Source organism: Poecilia mexicana, unplaced genomic scaffold (genome assembly GCF_051168715.1).
Source record: "Poecilia mexicana isolate PSO_F unplaced genomic scaffold, ASM5116871v1 scaffold_3, whole genome shotgun sequence".
NCBI classification, from domain to species: Eukaryota; Metazoa; Chordata; class Actinopteri; order Cyprinodontiformes; family Poeciliidae; genus Poecilia; species Poecilia mexicana.
The window spans coordinates 5,018,603-5,042,386 of record NW_028263372.1 but is presented as its reverse complement, the minus strand read 5'-3'; the positions used below and the strand labels follow the sequence as shown (position 1 = coordinate 5,042,386).

Sequence of the window (23,784 nt, the reverse complement as noted above, 5' to 3'; positions counted from 1 at the left end):
TCATGTTTTTTTTTGTTTGTTTTTTTTCATCCAGACGGCTTCCTGCGCCATCCCGGCAATGGCACGGCGCTCCCCCTAGGAGGCGCGCCCCACAGTTTGGGAACCTCTGCCCTAAACTATCTTTTTCTGACTTGAAATTTTATGACTTTTCCTAAATTGACCCCGTCATTAAAAATAGTGACACTTTGTTTTTGTTTATATTTCCATGTGGGCTGTACACCACTAGGGTCCAAGGATTGTCTTATGGGTCATTTTGGAACCGTGAATTATAAAACCATTTAAAAAACAGTTAGACCATTTAGAAAAAGAGTTCAGTGCACGCACGTGCGCGCGCACACACACACACGCATCAAAGAAACTGGATTGATGTACAAATTGAACTTGTATTTGACCTGCACTTGCACTCTCAATCTGCATCTAACCCCTCACATCACACAAGTTCCCAAACACAACAAAAAATAATCTGACATAATAAAATCAAATTAGGTATAGAGGATATTAAGGTATGCTGAATCTGAGTACCGCTAGTTGGTTCCTTGCTGAAGCCATGAGTAGACGTTTCACTAACTGGTGCTACGTTGTATGTTTGCACATACTGACCTACATGGGATCTCCAGCATAAGAAGTTGAACATTTTATGTTGAACAAATTCTTGGGCTGAAGATGTTCAACGTAGGACAGTCTTCATATGGTGAAGAACATCTTCAAGTTATAAAGATTTTCTTGAACATCATGTGTTGAATATTTTGTGTTCAATGTGGGATGTTCTTTATCTTATGTTCAACATAGGTTAGAAAGGATAGGGTGATCTTTGGCTTATGCTGAAGATGTTCAACATTAAAACATCTTATAAGTTCAACACCTTATGTTGAACAGATGATATTCTTCATCTTGTATTGAGGATGTTCAGCAGAAGAACCTCTTCATGAGATGAACATCATCTCATGAAGATGTTGTTCTTATGTTCAATACCTTATGCTGAACAGAAGATGTTCTTCATCTTGTGTTGAACATCTCATATAATTATGAGACATAAGAGCCGATGTTAAATTGTTCACAAAATCAAGCTACATTTTTTTTGTTGTGTTACGAGCAGGGGCGCTGCCAGGGATCTTGGGCCTCCTGAAAAAAAATTAAATTGGGCCCCCTCCCCCTACGTAGCTGCTCTTACAATTTCTTGAGTCTATGTGACCCATCAAAAGCATCATAATTTCAAAGGCTTGCAACTGCCTTGCTTTCTTTGGTCCAATACTGATAAGTACAATATTTACTGCTCATGAATTTTACATGCAAGAGTAAAATTCAGTCTGCATACAGTATGCAAGTAGGTTGCTTACATTTTTTCTGTTCGTTTTAGCTTACTGAAATGTCTTTCCCCACGAGCAACAGTCATAGACAACATGCAAAATACACATAAAGCAATCCAGACTTCTCAAAAAAGGCTATGTAGTTGCATTTTATTCAAGTTGCAGTTCATAACTTTAATAAAAAATATATTTTCTCCATATTTGTTAAAGCTGTCACCATGTCGTAGCAGTTTATAAGACAGATAATCTGTGAAAACGATCAATCTCCTCCCTGAACTACTATTGCTAGCTAAAGTAATGCATCGTTCTGACCAAAATCAACCAATCAGAACCAGTAGGACGCTCTTAGCGCTGTCAATCAACCTCATTCACTCACTGCTAAATGTGCTGATGGTGGAGAAACAACTTATCATTACAGGAAAATTGTTTATCTGCCATCACTGGTAGCTATGCTAACTACACTGAGCATTTACAACAGGCTATGCTAGCTACAGAATAGCACAGAGCAAGGCTGAGGAAGGATGAGCCACATGAGATTGTGATTGACAGCACTAAAACTCTCCTACCTCTGATTAGTTGTTTCTAGAGAGTACTGGGAGACAGTATGGATCTTTCACAGATTACCTCTCATACCATACTGTCACAAGATAATGACAGTTTTCAAAAATATGTGGAAAAAAAATATTTTTTATAAAAGTTACATACTGCAGCTTTAATTTCACTTAGGAGAGAACAGGTCACGAGGGATTTGAGTTAGAGCTGCTGCTGACCAACTCATCTGTTAAGTGGCAAAAGGTACGAGTTCAATATATGAATATCTTATTATATCTTATTATCAGTAGACTGTAGCTAAGCTAATTATGCTAAATGGTTGATAATTTCACACAGTCTACTCACCTCTCTTGGAGAAAAACTGAACTATAAATTGACACTCTTGCCTTTTTCTCTCCCTCTCTATTTTATTTTATTTTTTTGAAAACTGGACTTTATTACTTTTCTTAGCAGCATAGTAACTGCCACAGTCGTTCGTGTCTTCCACTGTCTGCAGCTGAACGGCTTCACAGTGAAGCGCTCCAAGCAGAACGAACCATTTAACGCAGATAGGGCGGGGTTCAGGGCAAATATGGATGCGTGTTTTTTGGTCTGGGAGTGGGAACATTAAATTTTTGCTGCTAAAAACAATCTTCAAAAATACAATATGATTAATTTTGTAATTGACAGGGCCCCAATTTTTTTTTAATTTCTATGAACAATAAATAAAAAAATAAATTGTGGAGGGCCCCCTGTTGGTCAGGGCCCCTAGAATTGTCATCACTTCCCCCCCTATACCGCGCCCGTGGTTACGAGAGGTATTTTTATAATTCACTTCCTAAAAAAATATAAAGGAATGAACCGTTGACAAAAAAGTTCCAAATTGTTGACTTTTTCCCCTTTCAGTATAATTCATTCTTAAGTAATAACTTCACATTTATATAATTACAATAATAAACATTTACTGTGTAAAGGAAAATTGCTACAACACTTGGTTTGTGGTGAAAAAAAATACTGTTGATTGTCTTTGTATTGTATATCAAATATACATGATAAAAAAATTCTTGAATTGAGTTGAATTGATAAATAACAGATTGTTTCATCATGCCAAATATATTTTGGATTCAAAATTCAATTAATTTGCTTTATTTTGGGGCTTTTGTTAGGGCGGGTCATTTTTGACCTGTAGGACAAAAATGAGTAAACAGAATGTTAAGACAACACAAGGGTTAACTGTCTGTAGTGCTGCTGAAGTTGAAGTGTACCTCTGACTTCATTGCAAATTCTATCTTTTAGAACCGAAGAGGGGCCCAAGTCCAGGAGGCTAGCCTTCCTGACAACATGGAACAGAAGAGATCCGGACCCAGGTAACGGTCGGTTTTAAGATCTTAAGGTCACTGTGTGTTACAAACAGCGCTGGTCTTTGAGAATCAAATGCATTTTATCCTGGCTTTAATCTATGTAAATATGTCTGGAGTTTAGTTTTAAATGTCTCCATAGTTACTAAAATTGCAAAACTAGAGAAAAACTTTCTTGGCAGCAACATTTTACAGCAAAACTGCCCTCGAAAAAGCTTTGAAAATGAAATAGACACACAAAATAAGTTTGGTGTGCATTTTTTTTGTCCAAAAGGTGCCAAAGTGTCCCCCAGATTTTTCCTTTCAATTTTCATATACATTTTTATTTAGTTTATCAAAATTTGCCTCTCAAATTCCAATTTGATCTGCATGTGCTGTAAACATCCCTTTGAAATAAACATACAAATTTATGTGTGAGCTATTTTTGTTTATTTAGGAAAACATTCTGAAAGGAAATGTTATTAAAATTCAAGGTCAAATTTGTTTATTATGAAGTTATTCAATCTTATCTTCAGGCATCTGTGATCACACACCTGCTATTGTCCACATAAGCATTTTTTTGTGTCTGTAAAGATCATTTACTCAAGAGCTTTTGAATGCTACCCTGTGCTGTAAACACTTAGTCTCATTATAAAATGTTTCACTCCAACATATTTATCCATTGATATGCAGCAGAGATGTGTATTGTCCACTGTGTCTGAGCTGTGAGCTTTGACTCTTTGTATTCTGTTCCACAGTTTGTCCCATTGAGTTTCCCAGTGTTCTGCGAGATTCCCTGGAAGTGTTGATCCTGAATGATAACCAACTGGAGTGTGTTCCCCAGTCACTATGTGCTCTACACAACCTTACTGAGCTGTATCTCTCTAAGTGAGTCCCTCTGTGTGTCTTGTGCATCTGTCATGGTGAAAGTCATATTTAGGATTAAAAACAAATGCAGTAATTTCCTTTAGTAAAGGATCGGTATTATGTATTTTCCGGGCACATAGTGAAATCTTGTAGCACAATCAAGTAACTATGTTACCTTCAGTTATAAAAATGCTGTATTTATCAAATATGACTGTGAATTTGACTTCACATCATAGCTGTATCTGATGCCTTAAAATAGGCTTCCAACTTTTCAATAAGCTCCTATCCTTTCCAACACTCTGCCTTCAGCACGTCGTCACAACACTGGTTTGTAGTTATGTTGTTTACAACCGCTCTTATGAGCATTATAGTTTGTATTATGAGCTCAGCAGAAGCACAGGTCAAGCAAGTGCTTGCTCATTGTTGCTGCTGCTAGTCTGAAGGAGCTGAGTGGGGGAGGCATAGGGGAGGGGTGCTCTGTGAGGCAGAATCTCACTTTGGAAACTGCAGCTCCAAGGTAGAGCTTTGGGTCAACAGGCGTCGTTTTGTATGAACATGTATTTAGGCACCCATGAATGGTTGCCATGGAAGATTCAAAGATTCCTCAAACTTGCTTTGAAGAATCAAAGTAACACACCAGTTATGTGTTTTTTGTGAGAGAATAACATTATAACATCATATAAAGCTCAAAAATATTGATTGTGCGTAATACAACTTTAACTAAGATTGGTCTTATTTAATATATTCTTCTAAAATGAAGACACTCATCCAAGTATCACAGCTTGGACATCCAGACAGTATGATAGCTGTGAATTCCCCTTGCTGTGACTGTCTGATTGATGTTACGTTTCCTGCTGATAGTAATCCTGGAATCCGAGAACTACCAGCAGAACTGGGACAACTTTCCAACCTGTGGCAGCTGGACATTGAAAACCTCAACATCAACAATATTCCACAGGCAGTAAAAGATGAAGGTACTATTTCACCACAAAAACACTCTGATTCTTCTCACAGATAGATCTAACTGATCAGGTTTTAACTGATTGTGTGACTATGTGGTTGTGTGATTGAAAAATTATAACTTCCATTTTTAAGGAATGTTTTATAAAACCAGAATATCTTACTGCCAGCTCAGTCTTGAGTGATCAGCTGTGCATCCTCTTAGATCGCTGGTTCTATCATTTTTCCAGCTGCTGTAGTAAACAACCTCCTCCTAATATATGTACAAATGACTCTATTTAGCTCTTGACGTTGATATTGGATCATGCTTTTAGTTTTTAAAATTTTAGACACAGTAGTACACACAGTGGCAATGTGATACTATGAACAATACTGTAAAGTACTGATGAATCCAATAAAACATGGTTAGCACTTGTGCTACAGATTCAGGACTAAAATGAGTGTGGTGTGTTGGGAAACAGGTGCCAACTCTGTCCTGGCGTTCCTCCGGGCGCAGCTTCGAAAAGCAGAGCCCTGCAGGCTGCTGAAGATGCTGGTGGTCGGTCCGCCCAGGCAGGGGAAGTCGGCCCTGGTGGAGGCTCTGCTGACGGGCAAGGCGTCTCCCTTCACCCCCTCAGAATGCAGTATCTCCACCTTCAGCTGGGAGCTGGAAAAACCCAATGCAGGCAAAAATAATGTGAGGAAAATGCAGAGAACCCATAACATGTGCTTACTGTCCACTCAGCATGCACACAGACTCAAAGCTGGAACATTTCTCTATGTGTCCATCACAGAAGGAGTCAGTCATGTTCCATGTGTGGGATATTGGTGGTCCGGCCAGCATGACCACAGTCAACCAGTGTTTTTTCACTGATAAGTCCCTGTACGTGGTTATCTGGAACCTGGCTCTGGGAGAGGAGGCTGTGGCCAACCTGCAGACATGGCTTCTCAACATAGAGGTAACTTTTCTCTTTCCCACTTTTATATACACACACAGGCACAAACACGTTTTTATTTCTCCCTATATTGGCACTTTTCATTGCCTTTCATTCATTTTTCATTCAATTACTATAGTGTAACCCTGACCTTTACCCTAACCCTACCAGTATATACCTAATCCTAAACCTAACATAAACTCCACTCACACTTTAGTCCTAAACCTGACCCATAACCCTAAAACAGCACCTCTTCTTATGGGTCCTAGACTTTGGGAGCAGCCAGTTTCCACAACATTGTATTTGTTGCAAAAATGTGCCTTACAATCTAATACAATGACACACACATATACACACACAAAAGTTTGTATTTCTACCCACATTTGCATTTTGTATTAACTTCTGTTGATTTTAGCAACTGCATTTATGCCTACCCCAAACTCTTACCTTACTCATTACCATTATACTCATAATCCTAACCTTAATCAAAACTTAAATCACACCATACCTCTAAATCTAACCTTCACCTTAAAAAGGGCTTACCCTGCATTGGAACTGCACTGTAAAAAATATCTCTAACTTACTGAAAAATACCAGCAGACAGTGTTTTCCACAGGATTTCTATGGCTTGACTTTCATCTACATATATAATAACTTCCAGTGTTTTGTGTCCTCTAGGCACGAGCACCCAACTCTTCTGTGGTAGTTGTAGGAACCCATTTGGACCTCATTGACACTAAGTTCCGCACAGAGAGGCTGGCAACACTGCGAGCTTATGTTCTGGCTCTGTGCCGATCGCCGTCTGGATTGCGGGCAGCTGGTTACCCCGACGTCACCGTCAAACACCTGCAGTAAGGGCACAGTTTATCTGTAATCACAATTATCAATAGCTGCATAAGCCTAACATTGATGAAATCCTTGTGGCATAACACTGTTGAATCACATTTCAAAAGGAAAATCTGATTTTCATTGGTTAATTTCTAAGAAATTTTTATACATTTTTACTTGACTCAGCTTCATGTTATGTCAGTGAGAATTGTGGGCTTTTTGGTCAGTAAAAGAGGGATGCCATCAGTTTTGTCTGACCCCTAGAAGTTAAGAAATGCTTCTTGATAAAATTTATAGCAGTTCTTGCATGAAGACCTTTTGACACAAACACAACCAAGCTCACACCGTCTCCCTGTTCATCAGGTGCCTCATGCATAAAAGAGTGCGCAGTTTTCACACTAAAACTTGGTGTACGGAAAAATTTAGAAGAGTGTGGCGCACAAAAAAAATCGGATGCATAAAGCCATGCGCACGCACGTAGCCGTGCACCTTTCCTTTATAAATCCTAATTTGCGGGAAATAGAGCCCAGCTGCTGGTCCGCCCTGTCACCACCCACAAATACATTTGTGAATTAGTATGAATACCCGGAAGTCAGCCACCACGTGAAGCAATAACCATGGCAACGTCCTTGTTTTCAGCAGTATAGGTATTTATAATAATAATAATAATTATATATTTTATTTAAAAGGTGTTTTGAGGGCACATAATGTCACCACGCAAAAGTAAAAATACATTCTAATGAAAAAAAAAATCCAAATTAAGGTCGTGCAAATACCTGTTTGAACAGTAGCGCGTTCAGCTGGGATTTAAAGACAGACAGGGAGTCAGAGTGTTCTTTGAGTGGGATTATGGACATTTATTCTAAATAGTAGAATTCTGTTTACAGAATAAAGATGCTTTATGTCCATAAGGCACATTCACAAAGTGGGCGGCTCAACTGAAGGATGGCTGCAGCTGGACCGGTACCGCACGCCTTCTTTAAGTTTTGCTCAGAGATCCAGGATGATCAGTCTGAGCAATCTAAACGCTCATAAACCATCATCAACATTTCCGAGCAGATCAATATGATCTCTGAACAAACGCTCCCTCTGAATCCTTCCATTGGGGATGTTCTCCATCAGAACCAAAGGGCTCCACAATTACATGGCTCACCTTTGCGCAGCTACTTATATACGTGTGATTGCATACACACCTTGATCACCTTAAAAATAATCAAACCTGTTGATTATTTATGAGACAAAAACTGAGGAAAAGTACTATTTACATTCGAGCGAGGTTTTCACATACTTTTATTTTTATTTTCTTTATTTTGTGTGCGTGTGTTAGCTAATTGTCTGAGGATAAATGCGGTTCAGTTTCATTGTTTACTTTAAACAATAAAATATTAAAATCATGAAAAACATCAGGTTTGAAACTTCTTGGTCTAAATAACCGAATGTAATCAGATTTCAGTGTATTTAGGTGAGTTTTGATGCTTTGTAGTTTGATATTGTCCACAGAAAAAGTTTGTGTGGCTGCCGCACATTTTTACGCCAGCAAAAACGTGTGCGTATATTTACGCAAACCTTGACGCAAAGTTAATTTTTATGCATGCCTACTTGTGCGTAAAATATGGCGCCGGATATTTTTTGTGCACACACACACTTTATACATGAGGCCCCAGGTGTTTACATGTGCTGATGTGTCCTTTGACTAGACCAGTGCTTCTCAATTCCAGTCCTCACTGCCCCACTGCTCTGCATGTTTTCGATGTGCCCCTATTCCAGAACAGCTGATTCAAATGATTCCCTGACCATCAAGTACTGCAAAAGTCTGTTAATCACCAAAATATTCAATCCAGATGTGTGGCAGAAGGGAAACACCTAAAACATGCAGGGCAGGGGGACCTGAGGACCAGAATTGAGAAACACTGGACTAGACCTTGAACACGTAGTTGTTGTCTACCAATCATGTCTGGTGGTGAATGGATGTGGTAACCTGAGAGTTTGAATGAGGGAATGTGACAAGAAGTCTGAAAGTACTTTGAGAAGTTAGGATGAATAAAAACACACTTTTTCACTTCTTTGTTGACAGGTCTCATAAGTAAGCAACAGTACTGTGTTTTTGGACACAAAAGTTTCTGTTTTCTTTTTTCTTGCATTGCCTCCCAGGCAATTTTGATCAAATTAAAAGATGACTGTAACTTGTAAATATGCCAGATGTTGCTGTTCTTTAGCTACATCATAAATATACCTACAGTATAGAATATTTTTATGTTGGCTTGGTATTATTTCCCAGCTGCCAGAAGCGAGTTTCTCTGTAATCTACCAGAGGAATTTGCGATTCGTCAGACATCCAAAGTGTTTCCAGAACATCAATGAAACCTGCTGCACTCATCTGTTTGTGTTTTTCCTGGCGTTCAGTGAGGTGTCATGTAAGACTCTGGAGGGTTTTGATGGTCTGAAGATGCTGCTCTACCATGTGGCTCTCTCCATGAAGGACAGCAGCAGCAGCTCAGGCTGTGGGAGCAAGCTGCTGGCCAGACTGGTGAGTTCTGTTCTGATCATCTACCCAGTTTACTGGGTTTATTCTTTATGATCGCCTCTCCCACACAAACATGTTCTGTGTGTGAGTGGATGTTTTGCTTGATAATCTGAAAATCAAAGTCATCTTCTCTGATTGGTCCCATTTTCTGCAGCTCATCAGGAGATTTTTTAGGCTCTTGCTTGTCCTAGCTTTGCTTTAAACTGTTTCCCATGTTCTTCTAATAATGTTTGCTACAGATGTGTATGTAAATTTGTGGTTTTAACTGTATTTTTGGCTCACCAAAATAACCAAAGATCATGTTGCTTATGTGAAATGGAAAAGTGCTGCATGTTTTACATGTTTGTATTTCTGTATGTTGTCTGTCAGATTCCCAGGAGCTATTTGATCCTACAGGAGGCAGTGGTAGAAGAGAAGAAGAGAAGACATGCTGAAGGAGAGGTCCAGTACCTGACTGAAGCTCAGTTACTGAGCATCATTGAACAGAACCCAGAGAGTGACATCAGAGATTATGAGGACCTGCAAACTGGTACGCAGACTGGAATGGAAACCCATTTCATGTTCTAACACTTGAGTAATGTCTTAACTCATAAATTTTTGCAGGAGACCAGAGTATTTATCCCATTTTACGGAGAAAGGACCTGGCTCTGACTCTCTGCTTTTCTCTTCTTTGTACTTCGCCTAGCCATCAGTTTCCTGATTGAAACTGGAACCTTGCTGCATTTCCCTGACACCAGCCATGGCCTGTGTACTCTGTACTTCCTGTGTCCTGTTTGGCTGTCAGACTGCTTAGAGAGGATCGTACATCTGAACTCCTGTCGGCCTGTCCCCAGGAATGGAGTGATCAAAGTGGAAGACCTCAGGGTGAGCCTTCAGTGTCTGTTGTTGTGTTTAATGGTGATCTGAAGCTTCTGCATACTCTCCTGCTGTGATCTCTGCTGTACAGAAGCTGCTGGCTGGAACAGGGTTCACCCAGGAGACAGAGGAGCAGTACTTCCAGTTTCTGGCTAAGTTTGAGATAGCTCTGCCTGTTGCCAATGACAGGTAAAACTGAGCAAATTTATTGGAAAGAGAATTTTGTTCTTATATTTTACATGTCAATATAAAAAGTAGTAATGGGACTTTTATTCCAGAGTTCATAATTTTTTCATCACATTTTAATCAAAAACAAAACATCAACAAAATAAGCAACATTTTCAATTAAATTCCTTTTTGCTGCTAAATTATTTAATAAACAGACATATGAGGTCAACAACAGATATTTATAGTTTAATATGTTATTCAGGTTCTAAAACCATCAGGTTGGTGCAAAGTGTTTTTCTACCCCTTTATCTTTCCAGAGTTTCAGGAACTCCTGATCATTCATGGAACTTCTGTAGAATGTTCAATTAGATACTGACATTAGCATTGGGGAAGTCTGTGCTACTACATGTTTAGCATTAAGATAATATTTTAGGCTTGAATAACTTCGCTGATAGGCTAAGTACTTTTAGTGCAACTTGCACATGACAGGTTTTTTCCAACCTTTCATCAGATTATTTTTGTAAGCAAAAAGAGAAAGCCAAGTGTGTCAAGAGAAACGGCCTCGTCGTCCATGGATGTTATTTGCTGATGTCACTTGAGCATCAGATTTACTCGGGTACCAGAAGCACAACACAAAGGTTCTGGCAGAGAGGAACAGCTCAATTTAAACGGGAGTTAAACATCAATCTGATCCATCTGCCTCGACTGAACCAAAGTTTAAAAGCTGGAGTGAGCATTCAATATGCTCACCGTTATAAACTGAATCATCCAGAAGAAGAGCGGCACCTGATAATGGAGTGAATAAATATACATTTTCCTGTTCATCTGCATTCTTGTTGTTTCTCCTTCTCTAGATATTTGCTGCCACATCTTCTTCCTCCAAAGCCAGCCATGGATATCCACAGCTTCCACCGGCACACCAACAACACGCTGCAGCGTCTCTTTAAGATGAGCTTCGTTCCAGCTGGCTTCTGGGAGCGCTTCATTGCCAGGATGCTTATCAGCCTCACAGAGATGGACGTTCAGGTGAATGCTCCACTAGAGCCTCAGTAACCACTGTGTCACTGTAGGGACTTCTTCACGATTGACACATATTGTGGTGTTCCTGCAGTCGTTTGATTCAGCCAAAAACAGGAGCCTGAACCGCAGGAGTTCCCTGATCTATAGCTTCGCTGGCAGCCAGCAGAGGAACCGCTGCAGCACCTTCAGGGTCCGACGCAGCCAAACTATCTACTGGAAGGAGGGGCTTCTGGTCACTTTTGATGGAGGCTACCTCAGGTCAGAATGGGGGATGCATGAACACTGACATTTACGGAGGAATGATAGAGCACAGCTGGGCAGAAGGACAAAGTTGTTCATCAGAATTCAGAAAGAGATGTCAACATTTGTCAAAAGAATTTTGTGGCAAAAGAAGAAATTTTTCACAAATCTCAATAAACGACTGTTTCCTCAATCCACAGAGCGACCTTTAACCTCATGTCCAGCCAAAACCTAGAACTTCTTAAAGATTTGCACACCATTGGAGCATCAGCTGTCAAACATCAGCTGTTTACAGTCAGGTGGAAAACACTGCATGAAAGCATGTGGATATATGGATATTTAATAATAATTCAACAAAACAGATTCAAGTAATAAGACTTTATTTAAACTTAAAAACCGTTTCACACTTATTGTAAAATAGCATCTTATAGAATAAACTACCTGACTCTCACATTTATTCCCACTGAAAAACAATCCACAAGTGTCTGATGAGAACAGACACTTGTTCTCATCAGTGTTAAAATACTGGGCCGTACAATGTCCCAGAACCCAGACTTTTTTTTTCTGGGTTCTGGGACCCAGAAAAGTGAAAGTTTCACAGAAACTTTCACTTTCTGTGAAAGTTTCTGTGAAAGAAAGTTCTGTGAACTTTCTTTCACAGAAAGTTTTCTGTGAAAGAAAACTTTCTGTGAAAGTTTTCTTTCACAGAAAACTTCTTTCTGTGAAAGAAGTTTTCTTTCACAGAAAACTTCTTTCTGTGAAAGAAGTTTGTCCTGTTTAGAACCAGTTAGCCTGCTGTGCTCCTGTCTGTCGGACTGAAAGCAGACTGCTAGAGCTGTCTACCGTGTTTTTATTGATTTGGTATTTGGTGTAGAACAAATTCTAATTTTCAACAAAAATAATCTGTTCAGGAAACATCAAAACATGAAACATTATCTCATACAGCAGAAAAGAATATCATAAAATACACAAACAAACAAAAAATACAGCCATGTATTTGGTATATTTGCAGTCAAATCCCAGATGTTGTTCTCAGTGGGATTCTGTGGACTAACTGGAAGACTGCAAACAGCTCACAGCTGAAAGTGACGAGTGGGGCAAACTTTCCTCAGAGAATATCAAAGTCTTACTGTTATTTACAAAACAACAGGGTGTCCTAACTTTTTATATTATAGAATACGGATTATTTTTGTTTGAGTAAAGCAGACTAATATTTATGCTTAATTTAAACCACGTTCTTGTTCCAGTTGTAAATAACGAGCTTAGTAATTGACATGATGATATTATTTGTTAGAGAACTAAAAATAAAATAAGGTGTTCTTATTTTTCACCATATTCTATTGGACTAATATAAATAAAATGTTAAAAAAAAAAAAATACACACCACAAAACGGCACTTTCAGCTACTCTGCTAGAGCTCATTTATTAAAAATGTATTAAAAAGACTGATTGAATTTCTAAGACTTTGGCTGACGGAGGCCATGTGCTCATGTTTGCAGTGTGGAGTCATCTGATGTTAACTGGAAGAAGATGAAGAGTGGAGGCATAAAGATCCTCTGTCAGTCAGACATCAGAGACTTCTCCGCCATGGCCTTCATCACTGACCACGTCAACTCTCTGATGGAACAGTGGTTTCCTGGTCAGTGCTCCTTTCTTCTCATACTTGTAGTTGAAGAGGAGGATTACTTCTTTTCACCTTAGGATGCTGTCCTGCTCTCATTTAAAATTTACACAGAAAGAAAATTAGTCCTGCTTGCACGTGTGATGTTTCCCAATGAAACACTTCTCGCTCTCAGATTTATTGCTTCTTACATGGAACTGTTCTGCTTCTGTCTGAAAGCCAGGAGAGAAATGTCCAGTGATTGGCTCACTCTCTGATCTCTTCTCTATGCTGATCTTCACTGAATCGTAGTGTTGATCCCAGCATGTGTGAACTCCAGCCAGTGCTGCAGGTGTACAAATGCCACTGACTAGTAGGATTCACCTAAACCTTGTGTGAAGAACTGCCTGGCAGCAATCCATTACATGCAAGACCTTGTTCTGTTTTTACATATTTTTTTTTAGCTTTTTTGACGCTAATCAGCTGCTTCCAGTAGTAAAAGCCTTACCTTGTTGCCATGGTTACATACCATAGCGACTCTCCGAAAGTTAAAAAGTAAGAGCAAAAATCCTCCCAGCTGCTCAGCATCCAGAACCAAAGGCAACCACTGGCCAAACAGCAACCAATCAGAAACAACATAACAGAACTGCTCTAACATGCTGCCACCAGGAGGGGTGCTGCTCCTGGTTATTTAGCTTAATGTTGCTTTTGCATCCATTAAGACAAGTAAATATTGCTTTGTCTTCCTGTCCCTTCTCTAGCTTTGACAGGCACCCAGAGTGATGGGAGTCTCCTCATTGAGCAGTATGTGCCTTGCTCCCTGTGTGCCCCAAGGGACCAGCAACAGGAGCAGGCAGAGGACGGCAGAAGAAGAGAAGCTGAGGTTCATTACTTCGACATGGAGGACTGTGTGCTGGCAGCTGTGGAACAGGAACACATCGTCTGTCCTCAGCATCCAGAGCAGTCAATCCCTCTGCAGGAACTGGTCCCAGAACTGTTCATGACCGACTTCCCGGCACGGTAAACCACTTTCATTAAACAATGCCATACACTGGAGACTTTTGGATTGTTGATCCCGAGTTGAGGGAATTCACTAAACATAGCATCAGGACTTTAAATGAGTCAAATATAAAGTCACTTATTAGTAACAGTATTAAATGCGTTTATTGATTTTCAGTGGAAGACAGGTTGTTTCAATGATGGGTTCTATGATCAATAGAAGTTGTCAGGAATAGCTTGTATTCCTTCTGTTCTCCTGATGCTTTTTACAGGGTTGTAGTAGATTGACACATATTCGTTTACTTTAAACAGCACAATACTGACTGGGTAATTATGGCCTCAACCATAACATAAACATCATCCCTGACTGTCGCAACTTGATTCAAGTCAAAGTTTAGTTGCAGCTAAAGGTACCATTAATGTTGGCTTGATGAACATCATGACTCACAGCTCAGCCAGGTGTTAATGGGAAAAGGGAAATGCCCGTTAGCACATGCATGAGTGGCCCAGACAAACAGCACACATTTCTGGTTCTGTAATCACTGCAGCATGTTCTGAAAACATGCACAGCAGAGCTGCAGCTGAGCATTAAATAAGTGATTATTCTGACGATTAATCAATAAGTTAGATTTAAAAAAATGTATAAAGTATTAAAAAATGCATTGCATACATAAAATGCTAATAAACAAATACTTCAATTTCTTTCTTATATAAGAAAATAAACATTTTATTGCCTAAAATATAATAATAGCATTTCTTTAGTAAGCACTTTGTAGCAAAGGAAGCATCTGCAGCTTAAACATCCTCCTAACATCAACATGAGAAGCTCAGGTGTTTCTGGACTGAACATCAGTACAGAGCAGGGCTGACATGTTGAGTAGTTTTTGGATCGACCAGTTATAATTGAACCACAAAAGGTGCTTGATAGTATTTTTTTAAGTTAAAATTGACACTTGAAAAATTCTAGTTAGATCATATATACAAAGTTGTTTTTTTTTAATGGAAAGTGTATGGTTTTTTTTTTGTAAAGTTTATCTTAATTACTGCTCTGTGTGTGTTCTTTCAGCGAAATTTTCTTTAAGTCTTAGCAGTTAATCAATTACTTAATTGATTGATGATAATTTCAATCATTGATCTATCATGATTAATCTGATTAATCATATCACCCCCAATGCGGACTCCTGTAATCTGCCCAGATGGACATGCACTATGGACATAACACAGTTATGTGTAAAGGAGGGTTTATAGTTCTATTTGTGCAACAGGTGGTCACTTGCACATTATACATAATATTATAATGCAGAACTAAACACTGAACGAATTTCCCAAGCGATGTCTACAGTTTAGGCGTGGAGCTTATTAATTGGCATACTTGTGTGTATGTGTGTGTGTGTGTTAGGTTGTTTCTGGAGAAGGCTCAGCTGGAGCTGTGCGAGGAGGAACAGAACATCCTCGGTCAGGGTGGCAGTGGGACCATCATCTACAGAGCCAGATACAGAGACCAGCCGGTTGCTGTGAAGCTCTTCCACTTTAAGAGATGTCGTCAGCTGTCAGCCACCAGCGATACAGGTGCAATAGCTTTCTGTGATAGCTTTGTTTATGAAAGAACCCATCTGTTTGGAGAATAATTTTACATAAAAATGGCAAATTTACATGTTTAATGTAAACTTGGCTATAGCGGCCATAGAGTTAGTAGAGCAGCTCCAGGTTTAGACATGTTGATTACTTCACAACCTTTATATAAAACCCAGCATATGTTCAGTTACAAATATGTTGTCTTATTTTAATACAGTAATTTATGTTCTGTTGACCTTTGACCTCCTTCACATGAATGAGTAGAAATAACAGTCGATACAGAATCCAATACACAAAGCACTTAAAGTATTTTTCTTTTCAGATTTTTTTCAGTTCCTAATGTTTTCATCAAAGTTAATGTTTAGATTATCTAACAAATTTTAATTTCAGATATTCAGTGTCACATTTACAACATCAAACATTTCATTTATTAAAGGGGACATGTCATGCAAATTCCAGATTTCCAGCCCTTAAATAATTTTTTGTGCACTTTTGACTGTTCTCCCGGTGCTGCGTAGATATTTTTAAACAGACGGTGTTATAGTTTTCAGGTTCATTTTTCTCTATTCATTATAATGTTTTTCTTGTTTATGACATCACCACATTTGCTGTGGAACTACTAAGCAAGGTTATGATTTTAGGGTAATCAGTTTTGTGAATCCTCCATTCTTTTTTCTCATATCAGCTTTATAATCCAAGTTCAGTTATGCTAAAGTTGCAAGTTAACAAGTCAAAATGTTCGGTTTTAGCATGGATTAACACACAGGATTCTTTGCATCGCCCCCCCTGGTATCAGAGCCTCACAGTGTCTGGTTAGATTTGATTTTTCTCTGCAATGTATCCACTTCAAAAAGGAAAATCCATTTGCACAGATCCCTCAAGGACGATTGCTTTAGCAACTTCTGCCAGTATCAAGGGATTTTCCAAAATACTTCATCTGAATGAGGCCTCAATGGCCTTAGTTTAAGTCAGAGTTCATTCAATTAAATTCAAAAAGTACTTTTTTTTATGCCAAAGAAAAACTAAATGTTGTCATAATTCAATTCGTCCAAGTAGCTGGTGATGAAGATGTTGTGAGCAGAAAGGATCTGCAGTAGCAGTCATTTGAATCTGAAGATGCCTCTGACTGAAGACTGTTGCTGTATGACAACCTGTCATGACATGCTAACAGCTTGTCATGAGTGGGTAAAGGACATCTTTTTATGCAGAAAGAAAGATGTCCTTTACCCATATCTTTCTGCAAAGATGTGGGTAAAGGAAGTCTAACAATGAGAGTTAACCCTTATAGTGTTAACTTTTTTTATATGGTGAAAATATGGATAAAACGTGTTAGCTGCTGCTGCTATCTTTTATAATATCCCTTAGTTTATTAAACACATGACCGTAACAAGCTCTCGTTCGGCTCTCAGACACCATGGTGAAGCACCTGCAGTTCGTTAATGCGTGTCGCAGCTTCTCTGAGTTCCGTCAGGAGGCCAGCATGTTGCATTCTCTGCAGCATCCCTGCATCGTGGCTCTGGTGGGCATCAGCATTCATCCCCTGTGCTTCGCGCTGCAGCTAGCGCCTCTGGGCAGCCTCAACACAGTGCTGGAGAAGAGGCATAAAGGCAAACACTCCTACAACCGTCTGTCTGCTCATTTCCTCAGAATGCCTCCAACATTTTCTCACTTGAACACTTTGTGTCTCTTGCCTAGGCTCAGAGTACATGCCTCTTGGTCACATGTTAACCTTTAAGGTAGCGTATCAGGTTGCAGCAGGACTGGCCTACCTCCACAGAAAGAACATCATCTTCTGTGACCTGAAGTCGGACAACATCCTGGTGTGGTCCCTGGAGGTGTGTATGCGGCTTCCTGCGCCAGCGTCACGTCTGGAGGCCTGAGGGCTTCTGCTCATTAAACTGTGCTGCTTCAGGTTCAGGATCCCATCAACGTTAAGCTGTCTGATTATGGAATCTCTCGGCAATCCTTCCATGAGGGGGCGCTGGGAGTCGAAGGAACCCCAGGATACCAGGCTCCCGAGGTCCGACCGGGCATTGTTTACGACGAGAAGGTATTTATTACTTCACTTACAAATACTGTGGTTTTGATCTTTACAGCTTATAATGTACCGTATTTTCCGCACTATAAGACGCACCTAAAAACCTTCAATTTCCTCAAAAGCCGACAGTGCGCCTTATAATCCGGTGCGCCTTATATATGGACCAATATTGAGTCACAACAGGTCCAGCAACGGACCTTACCACAGGGGCCGCGTTTCATTGGCTAATGCCCATTTTAGGTCACAGTGCAGCTACCACGTGCGTGACCGTCTCACAAACACAAGCTACAGTAGTAAACATATGCTAATGTACATTGTGGACCATCAAAACCATGAATGCCGACTTACCCAGCCTTGCAAGAACAATAGGCATCAGTGATCTTGTCCACAGCTATATTTATGCTGAGGGTGTGAGGATCTGCTGTTTTCCTCATCTATCGGTAGCTTTTAGCTGTGACGCGCACAATGTTGGAGGCATCCAGTGGCTCAAACACCTTGATGTCGTCCAAAAAAGATGACATGAACTTGTTGGTTCCCCTGTCCATTGTCGTGGCTGATATGTTGTGAAAATCCGGCAGAAATGCTACGCTAATTAACTCAGATCGAAATGAAAGACGTCATGTTTACACAGACATGCAGTAGGCTGCTTACGTAGTTGGTCCACTACGGTAAGCAGCCGCCAACTTCTTTTTCCCCCGTAGAAGAAGTAGTGCGCGGTGCATGCTGGGATAGTTGTCAGAACACTGGTTTGTTAATAAAGTTTGATAATACATTTAAAGGGGGGGAGGGGCAGGGGAAGAGAGACAGAGACTGCAGCGGCAGCGTGTCGGTTGGTCTGTGTTACCCAGAAAGCAGTTGGGCATAATATCGCAACACCAACACCGTGAGTGAAACAACGGCTGGGCCAGCCTACTATATAAAGTACTCGGGGACCATTTCTTTATTACTGTGGATGTGTAATAATAGAGTATGAAGCGTCTATTCTATGCGCCTTATAATGCGGTGCGCCTAATGTATGAAAAAAGTCCTAAAATAGGCCATTCATTGAAGGTGCGCCTTATAATCCGGTGCGCCTTATAGTGCGGAAAATACGGTAGTTATGCCAAGCTGCTGGTCTTATTGTTCTGTAGTGCTTGAATGGACAAATCATTCAGATTTTCAGTCTCTATAGCTGGTAGAAACAAACTGCAATGAACTTCTGCTAAAGATGCTTTATTAAACATGAATTATAGGCTGGGGGTCTATACATGTACCACACACTGTTCAGATTTTTATTTGCATGAAAATAATTTTTAATAATGGGATCATACATTATTTCACAGAAATTGAAAACATTATGTTGGTCTATCTATCACAAGAAATCCCTGTACAACACATAATGATATTCACATATTTTTCATACCTGTGGCAGATTTAGGCTTAGTTTTAGCAAAATGTTTCTTCTGATTATTGTTTTGGAGCCCAGACCTAAAGCTCATGCAGAATCGGTGGAGGGAGCTAAACATTGGGGTGATGGTAAGGAGGCCTTTCGACTTGGAGCACATTAATGAATTTGGCTAAACCAATAATATTTTATCTGCTGATTGTTGATAAATCTACATTGTATTTTTTAATGAAAGTAAATGAACAAGGATAAAATATTTGTTCCTCTTTTTGCTTGACTGAAATGATTTTAAATCTAAATCTGCCAGAAGTTTGGATCATTTTTGGGTGGAGTTGTGATATTCTGTTCCTAGAGCCGCTGCAGTTGTTCCTGGGCCTGTGTTTGGACATTTCCACTATAACACTGCTGAATGCTCTCTGCTCTCTCCCGTCCATCCAGGTGGACATGTTCTCCTATGGAATGGTTCTGTATGAGCTGTTATCTGGGCGGAGGCCAGCTCTGGGGAACCACCAGCTCCAGATAGCCAGGAAGCTCTCCAGAGGCATCCGGCCAGTGCTGGGCGGTCTGGAGCAGGTCCAATTCTACAGCCTCCACACCCTGATGACTGAGTGCTGGGACACCAAGCCTGAGAAGGTGAGTCCATCAGCAAAAAGCTGAAGGTTTTTGTCTTGTTGTCTTCATAGATCCTGTGATGTCACATCATATTACTGACATGTCATTTCATGGACACACCAGGCCATTTATAAAATAAATACAAGGTTGGGGTTCATATCTAGACAGTTTCTGAATTTGTTACGTAATGCTGCAGTACGTAACTTTGATTAAAAATCATGTTTTATACATATTTGTTAAAATTGTCACTATGATGTGACAGTTTGATATGAGAAAATCTATGAAAAAAAAAATCAAGCAAATCTAGCTCCTACTCCCATCTGCATAAATAGACCGCTCAATCAGAAACAACCAACCAGAGCCAGGAGACGGGTTTTAGCGCTGTCAATCTTCCTCATATACACACTGCTCACATCCTCCCCCTTGCTCTCTGCTACGCTGCAGCTGGTTCTACACAACTGGAGCTTCCCACAAATGCTAAGGCTAATTAGCATGCTCAATGAAGATGGTAGATAAGCGATTTTCCTGGAATGGTAAATTGTTTCTCTGCCATTAGCACATTGAGCAGCAAGTACATGAGGATGATTGACAACACTAAGCCCCTCATCCTGGCTCTCATTGGTTGCTTTGGACTGAGCATCTGGCAGCTGGACCACAGGGAGAAAGCAGAGGAGCCTCATTTTTTCACTGATTCTGTCTCATATTCTACTGTCACAAATAGTGACAGTTTTAACAAACATGTAATTTTATTTATTTATTTTTTTTTCAGAAAAGTTACTTATTTTGGCTTTAAGGAGCATGCCATGTTTTATTAAAGTATCACTTTTATTTTATCCTCATTTTCTGGTGTTTGATTTTTTGGATCATACAGTCTCTATATTACAAACTGAATCCAGATTTTCTTCTCACTCTTTCGCTCTTCAGTTTTATGTGTTGAATTCTCAGCCCCACTTACCCTGCTCCCCTAAACACAAATTCCAACTCTAGCCCACAGCAGACTTGGTAGACCATAACAGAGTGGGACCCCTCTAGTTGCCTGTCAGATCAAGAGACCAGAGAGGAGCTGGCCATGATCAGGACCGGCCGTCTTCAAGAACTTTGTGAACTTTCATAAAACCTACCAACTATGATCCTACAGCACCTCTGTATAAGCTTTAGTTTGACCAAGAAATCTCTTATGCTGGAAGTATTATATTGTTTTTTTCTTCGAAATATAAGATGTCACTATTAAGGTATTTACTGCCCAGCGGTAAACTGTGGTGTAATTATGTAAACTAAAATATCTACATGTGGTGCATGAAAAAATGAGGAAGTAAAGCAGGAAGAGTTCCAAATGTACAATACTTCTGAGGAACTAACACTTAATGTCACTCCCTGCTAATTAGGAGCTGCTTTTATTTTTAATTATAAAACTATAAAAGCTATTAATCATGAGAACCACAATTTTTAGTAAGCATAGAGCCAGATATAGTCAGTTTTTCCAAGGGGAGTATCATGAGAACTTCAGTGTACCAGTCCTCTACTTTAGGACAGTTCCTAGAAGTCCAATATTTGAGAATCATTTTTCTTACACATATAAAAGGATTTCAGTCAGCTTAGCGTTGTCGTTGTTTCTTTTGCTGTCTACTGTAGCTGTGAGAATGCTTGGATGTAAAACAAAACCGTTTGGTCCATGTGTGGGCTGTACCAGGGATGTACAGTACAGTAATTGTGCAAACTATTTTGAAAACAGAGGTTCCTGAAAATATCTCATATATCTTTTATTTTGTTTTTATCCTATAAAGCATTCATGGGTGTTCTGAAGGCACCAACAGATAAAATGCATAAATTAATATGTTCAACCATATTGCGTGTGTGTGTTTAGAGGCCAGTGGCACTGCGGTGTGTGAGACAGATGGAGGAGCCCAGCTTCCCCTGCCTTAGGTATCTGTTGTCCTGCGGCAGCCAGTCGCAGCTCTTCTTGTCCCAGCTGCAGGGATGCAGCGCTGTCTTCTGGCACGGAGACAATGAGGACAGGTTTGTCTCCGTTTAGATGTCTCCTCTTCACTGCTCTGGAAATCAAATGTTCACTCCATGCTTTTAATCAAGCAAAGCTTGATTAAAAGAACATTGTGATACCAAACTCTCAAAAATATTGGCCTTGTACTGAGACTTCTAACCTGACAACAATATTATCATGAAATGACTGTTATTTTAATTTAATCCTTATATTTTAAATACTGACCCAACAGTGAGCATGGCATGACTGAAGCCAAACACACTCATTACATTTTATTCCCTCATTTAACAGATAGAGACAGCAACATGATGAGATTTACCAACAAATTAATCGTTCTATTGACTACACTGGAAAGTATATCCATGTACATATATGGTCAAAGGTTTTGGCTGCAGAACAAACTGTTTTTGGCTTCTAGTAAGGGTTCACGGATTGGTCGGCACATTTCCGTAGTTTTGGGAGATCAGAGATCAGTCGATACTTCAATGAGAAACCAATCTTATCTTCCTCCAAAAAGCTCTGACAGTCAGCCGCTGTCCCCTCCTGCTCTGCCTTACAGAGGGCCGCCTGACAGAGCCGCCCTCCAGGTCACATCTGAACATATGTGGCTAACAAAAGTCCTCTCACTGTTTCCAACTTAGCAATTTTGTTGCTTTTCTTAGCAACTTTTTTATTTTCAAAACAGCAACTGGCGACAAACTTCTTTCTGTGTTATTGGAGAGCAATGCTCTGAACTCTGTCTTTATGTTAGAGAGCAGTTAAAAAATTAGTTTGCATTTTTTCACAGGTATTGCTCAGGTTTGACAGTATCTGCAGGTCAGGCTTTTAAAGTTTGGTGAGCCAGAAGATGTTTAACACAATTTACACTGAAGAACATCCAATAAGCTTAAAATACATGAAATTCCTGTAAAGAGGGAACATTTCCCATAATGACTGTTTTTTTATCAGAACATTTTTTTTGTCTCACTTGGTGGATAAAATACTGACTGATATTCATTGTGAAAAATTTGTTTTCTTGGCTGCTATTGAGAATTTAAAATGTGCAATGAAAGCAGCTTTATGTCCACATGTAATTGTCTGTTGTCCCCTCACTATCATCATCCTGGATAAAGAAAGGAGTAAAAACTAGATTGTTGTCTACTATCTGTAACCTCAAGTAGGTTCATTCTGAGCTGCTGGAACTCCACAGTGTGATCAGTCTGGTTCCTCACTACAGACTCAAGTTGACTGGGCAAGTCTTTATTTTGGGGCAGAAAACCTTTGCAGTCTCTCAATAAGCTGCAGTGTTTTGCTAGTTCTAGGAGTGTGTGTGCACCAAACACACAGCTGGTCCCAACGTGTTGAATGGATCAAACTCTGGATTATATTTGGTGCTTCTGATTGTTTGGTCTTACATTCTTGATGGTTTCCCATGCATTGTGCAGAAACTACAGTGTGGTGAATGTGGAGAAGGGCCAGGTGGATGTAAAGAGGATGTGTTGTCCTGGCAACAGGATCAGCTGCCAGATGAAAATGCAAAATTCTCTATGGATAGCTACTGAGGTATGAACAATAATAACATAATGTGTTTTGGAGTTTAATCAATGTAGGGTTTGGGCTGACTCTTTCTGTTCTTATCTGAAAGGAGCAGGAGGTGTTTGTTTACAGCCTGAAGGACATGTGTCCCCTCAGTCAGCCTCAGAAACGCCTGTCCTGTCCAGCTGTGGTCACCTGTCTGTTCCACGTTCCAGCTGCAGAGCAAGTCAGTTCCAAAGGCAGCAGACACAAACACACTCAAATACACACAAACGCACACAAATACACAGCTCATCTGTGTTCCTCTTAGCTGGCCCAAACATGTTGGCCAAATGGCCCATAATAAGCAAACCAGTGGTCTCCAACCAGCGGCTCCAGAGCCACAAGTGGACACACCACAGTGATTCAGATGACCTTGGCTAAAAATTATAAAGAACCAGTTTCTGACATATTTTATATATAGATATCATAAAAATGTAACAGTTTAAGTAGTTCTTCAGATGCATTTGGT

General features: G+C 39.9%; 1 protein-coding gene across 2 annotated transcripts in view; it reads left to right on the top strand.

Moving 5' to 3' along the window:
* LOC148160140 (leucine-rich repeat serine/threonine-protein kinase 1-like) overlaps positions 1-23,784 on the top strand; it is a 62,588-nt gene that overhangs the window by 26,670 nt on the left and 12,134 nt on the right. For both annotated transcript variants that reach the window (XM_088004085.1, XM_088004086.1), the window contains exons 12-33: positions 3,135-3,205; positions 3,934-4,063; positions 4,904-5,016; positions 5,464-5,678; positions 5,776-5,940; positions 6,595-6,767; positions 9,148-9,271; positions 9,638-9,797; positions 9,954-10,132; positions 10,215-10,312; positions 11,146-11,317; positions 11,403-11,569; positions 13,051-13,190; positions 13,913-14,171; positions 15,550-15,719; positions 17,135-17,332; positions 17,421-17,560; positions 17,638-17,775; positions 19,586-19,780; positions 21,624-21,775; positions 23,183-23,300; positions 23,383-23,499. In XM_088004085.1, coding sequence (XP_087860211.1) covers positions 3,135-3,205; positions 3,934-4,063; positions 4,904-5,016; positions 5,464-5,678; positions 5,776-5,940; positions 6,595-6,767; positions 9,148-9,271; positions 9,638-9,797; positions 9,954-10,132; positions 10,215-10,312; positions 11,146-11,317; positions 11,403-11,569; positions 13,051-13,190; positions 13,913-14,171; positions 15,550-15,719; positions 17,135-17,332; positions 17,421-17,560; positions 17,638-17,775; positions 19,586-19,780; positions 21,624-21,775; positions 23,183-23,300; positions 23,383-23,499 — 3,394 coding nt within the window. The remainder of the gene's footprint in view (positions 1-3,134; positions 3,206-3,933; positions 4,064-4,903; positions 5,017-5,463; positions 5,679-5,775; positions 5,941-6,594; positions 6,768-9,147; positions 9,272-9,637; positions 9,798-9,953; positions 10,133-10,214; positions 10,313-11,145; positions 11,318-11,402; positions 11,570-13,050; positions 13,191-13,912; positions 14,172-15,549; positions 15,720-17,134; positions 17,333-17,420; positions 17,561-17,637; positions 17,776-19,585; positions 19,781-21,623; positions 21,776-23,182; positions 23,301-23,382; positions 23,500-23,784) is intronic.